Here is a 3,812-nt window from a genome sequence, read left to right as displayed (position 1 = left end):
AAAATTCTGTATGTTGTACTAATTCGGGCTTTAATGTTAATTACTTATTCATACATTAGAGGGTGTCTTTCAGTCGAGCTCTTTTGATGGCCGCACTTATACTTGGCATATTCCACAACCCAGCTTATAATCCCCACCCAATCCGCCTCGTTGCGGCAACAATAACATGGTGGACACCTGCTGCGGCTGCACTTGAGTCCAGTTCACTTTTGTTCTATCTATTTGTTATTTTTTCACATGATGTCTCTCTCTCTCTCTCTCTCCCCTCTCTCTTCTTTCTCTCTGTGTGAGTTTGTTGCCTGAGGCTGGCCTGCCAGCTTGTACATTTTTAATAAACTTGCAGCTGACTTTTGCAGTTGCCGTTCTGAATTATTTTTGTTTATTGCCCATGCTGTTGTTTTTGTTTAAGTGTGTTGGCCTTAAATTTCATAGGAAGAGGAAACCAAAATAGCATATATTATGTTTTGCTTATGCTAAGCAGTCTAGCTTTGTCGGCAGCTCCTCACACTTTATTCGTTAATATATCATGAAAATTGAACCGTGGGCATTTTTTTAAGCATGCGGCATAAATATTTAGGCGTATTGAATAATCATTGTTATTTGCATTAAAATAAGCGCCAATTGAGTTCAAATAAATATACTACCTAATAATTGAGTTTTATTGATTAACAATCCCTGTGAAATGAGATTTGATTTGTGTGCTTTCATTTTTGGGGCATATAAGTATTATTTGCATGTGTATTTTTGCCCTTGCTGATTATATTTCCGTTTTCCGCATGGGAACCTCCAGCCAGATCTCTCTTTCTCCCTCTCTCTTTTCCAATCCCTAGTCCCGTCGAGCATCTGAATTGATGTGTACTTCACAATGCAAATCAAGTGCCACCATAATTTATGTAAACGAGAGCAAGCCACAAGATTTGCTTGTTGAGATGAGCGACCACAACAAAGAGGGGCTAGTGGGATGGAGGCAAAGCCAAGTCCACAGAGCTGAACAGGAACCTGATTCGAGATGAGCTCTGCTCAAAATTCATTTTAGAAGTTTTAATTCCATTCAAAGTTATATATTCAATAACAATATATGCAATGAATATTGTATTCTCATTACGATTCATCTTCAAATTGCTTCTATTAACGTATAAAGAGATCAGAAAATATTTAAATCATTTTCTTGTTCTTAAATAAATTGCAGAAATATAGTTGCTTGTGTAGATGTCATGGTAATTTTTATTACTTTAACATGAAACAGATTACGACTTAAATATATATTATAAATATAATAATATTGAAAACATTCGGATTTACTTATGATTTAAGCTTTTTTATTAGTGGAATAAAGTAGTTAAAAAATGAGGAATATATTAGCATATGTACTATATGCAAATATTTTTTTGTTGAACCTCCTCAACGCAGACACGCTTCCATATCTATAATGTTTTGTTGGGATTACCAACTGGACGCTGGAACGTTGATTCACATATGTATGAACTTTGTTTGTATTGTTGTTCGTGCCATAGCGAAGCCATTGACTTTTAGCACGTGGTGTGCGCGCACATGTATATAGCCCACTGTTGTTGTAGCATTATTGTTATTTTGATTTTCAATTGTTGTCGGCTTGTTGCTAGCGAGTGCTCATTGTTTGCCGGGCCCAACAATGCGAATGCTAACTGACAATTGCAATGTAAAACTGTCAATCTCAATTGTCTGCTGGACAGAGCTAAAGAGCGACAGAGAGAAATAGAGCGTAAGAGGGAGAGAGTGAGGGTGAGGGCTTGTACTCTGATTTATAGCAATACTAATGCGTACGTCTCATTTGTTTGACAGCTTAAAACCCAATACCGAGGCTACCATTTGAAGAGCAGCAGCAGCATTAGACGAGTATTTTGAGCCGAAAACATGAACAGCGATGAGTTGGAAATGATCAAGAAGACCTGGGAAATACCCGTGGCGACACCAACAGACTCTGGAGCTGCTATACTAACAGCGTTCTTCAATCGTTTTCCGTCCTCGTTGGATAAGTTTCCATTTAATAATGTACCATTGGAAGAGTTGCCCGTAAGTAATATGTAAAAATCACTCCACAGCTGAGGAGTTGAATTCAACGTTTTTCACTTCAGTCTAATGCACGTTTCCGGGCCCATGCCGGTCGCATAATTCGTGTGTTCGACGAGTCGATTCGGGTGCTCGGCCAGGATGGTGATCAGGAGAAACTGGATGAGATATGGACCAAGGTGGCAGTTAACCACATACCACGAAGAATATCTAGAGAATCTTACAACGTAAGTGCCATGCTATCAGCGTATTAATATAAATATTTTATTTTTGTATTTATTTGTGCTTTTATAGCAACTCAAAGAAGTTATTCTGGAAGTGCTCACCGCTGCCTGCAGTCTTAACGAGAGTCAAGTAGAAACGTGGACTAAGCTGATCGATCACGTCTATAACATTATATTCAAGGCCATCAACGAAGACGGCGATGCCATCTAAGCAGAGAGAGAAAGCGATAGACAAAAGAGAAAGTTAGCGAGGGCGAGAGAGTAAAGCATGCAGCTCATAATGCAAGGCACGGCTTATGTAGCTTTAAGTAAATGATTAATGATAAATGTTAGCAACTTTCATTTTGTATTATCAGTACAAGTCCAACCCACACAAACACAGGCAAACACACACATATTAAGCACTAACACACACGCACATTGCTCTGTAAAGCTTTAATCCATTGTCAGCCTTAAGCACTTAATAATAATAATACAAATTAATTAAAAAGGTCGCTTGTAGCCGTAAAACTGCAGCTTGTCGTTCTATCAATAAGGGCTGATTTATCCGCACCCATTTAGACAGAAACAACTTTATAATTTTTCGGTAAAATTCCAGTTCCTAGTCCCCCTTGTTGGAGCTGCATTCTTGAATAAGTTCAGTGCATACAGAACAATTTTTATGTAAAGTACAGAGTATACTTTATACCCAAAAGTAACTGCTTTAAAAATGCACATTCCTACGGCTCATTCAAAAAGAAGAAGAGCATTCAAATGAATATTGCGGACAAGTGTTCGCCACACTCGAAACCCATTTCCCATCATACCATTATACCATCACGTATGCAGACCAATTTCCTCTTTCAAAACCGAACACAGCGACAACAATATAATAGACCCGCCTTCATTTTAAACGGCACTCGTCGCAGCATTTTAAGACGCACTTGTGTTAATCGTGTCTCCGCAAAGCAGAAAGCACTGCAGCTCTTGAGTGCTCGGGCAGATAGCACTCGGCGTATGCGTAACGTGCAAATGGATTACAGTGCGCATACGACGTGTTGTTTTTCAGGTAATTTAATGATTTTTTCATTTTATAGCGACGTCACGTCTTAATAAGAACACTTAATATGTTTGATCTGCAAAAAAGTGTAGAATAAGTTTGCTAAGCTACCCACTCAATAGCTTTATCTACAAACAATTTGTTTGTTTAAAATTTGATCTTTGGGCTGGTGAATGTGAAGCAAAACTACAATTATTTTTGTTTTTCAAATCCATATCGAAAATCCTTATTTTTTCTCACCCAACGAATTATTAAAGCCACAAATTTAGTAATAATTGCAAAATATTTGTTAAAAATTAACTAAAAGCGTAAAGTTGGAGGCGATATTAGTACTATTATCAGGAAAATGATTATTAGCGCCTGGGAGATAACAGCACTATTAACAGCGTGCTAACAGCGGCTCTGTTAACTGCCTGCTCATTAACAGCAAAAGGTGAAGCATCTACTAGCCTGCTGCCTGTTATCGGGGCGCTTTCTTATCACTAACATGGCCCATTGTT

At 38.1% G+C, this 3,812-nt stretch overlaps 1 protein-coding gene across 1 annotated transcript; it reads left to right on the top strand.

The window, feature by feature from the left end:
• Window positions 1-1,807: 1,807 nt before the first annotated feature.
• On the top strand, window positions 1,808-2,788 carry LOC115762970 (globin CTT-VI-like). The gene is made up of 3 exons (XM_030705347.1): window positions 1,808-2,052; window positions 2,115-2,276; window positions 2,344-2,788. The coding sequence occupies exons 1-3, from the start codon at window positions 1,894-1,896 to the stop codon at window positions 2,482-2,484; spliced, it is 462 nt and encodes a 153-aa protein (XP_030561207.1). The 5' UTR covers window positions 1,808-1,893; the 3' UTR covers window positions 2,485-2,788.
• Window positions 2,789-3,812: the final 1,024 nt, after the last annotated feature.

Source organism: Drosophila novamexicana, unplaced genomic scaffold, assembly GCF_003285875.2.
Source record: "Drosophila novamexicana strain 15010-1031.04,08,12 unplaced genomic scaffold, DnovRS2.1 tig00000681-arrow-arrow-pilon, whole genome shotgun sequence".
NCBI lineage: Eukaryota > Metazoa > Arthropoda > Insecta > Diptera > Drosophilidae > Drosophila > Drosophila novamexicana.
The sequence above is the reverse complement of the archived record's forward strand: the minus strand, read 5'-3'. Positions and strand labels throughout refer to the sequence as shown.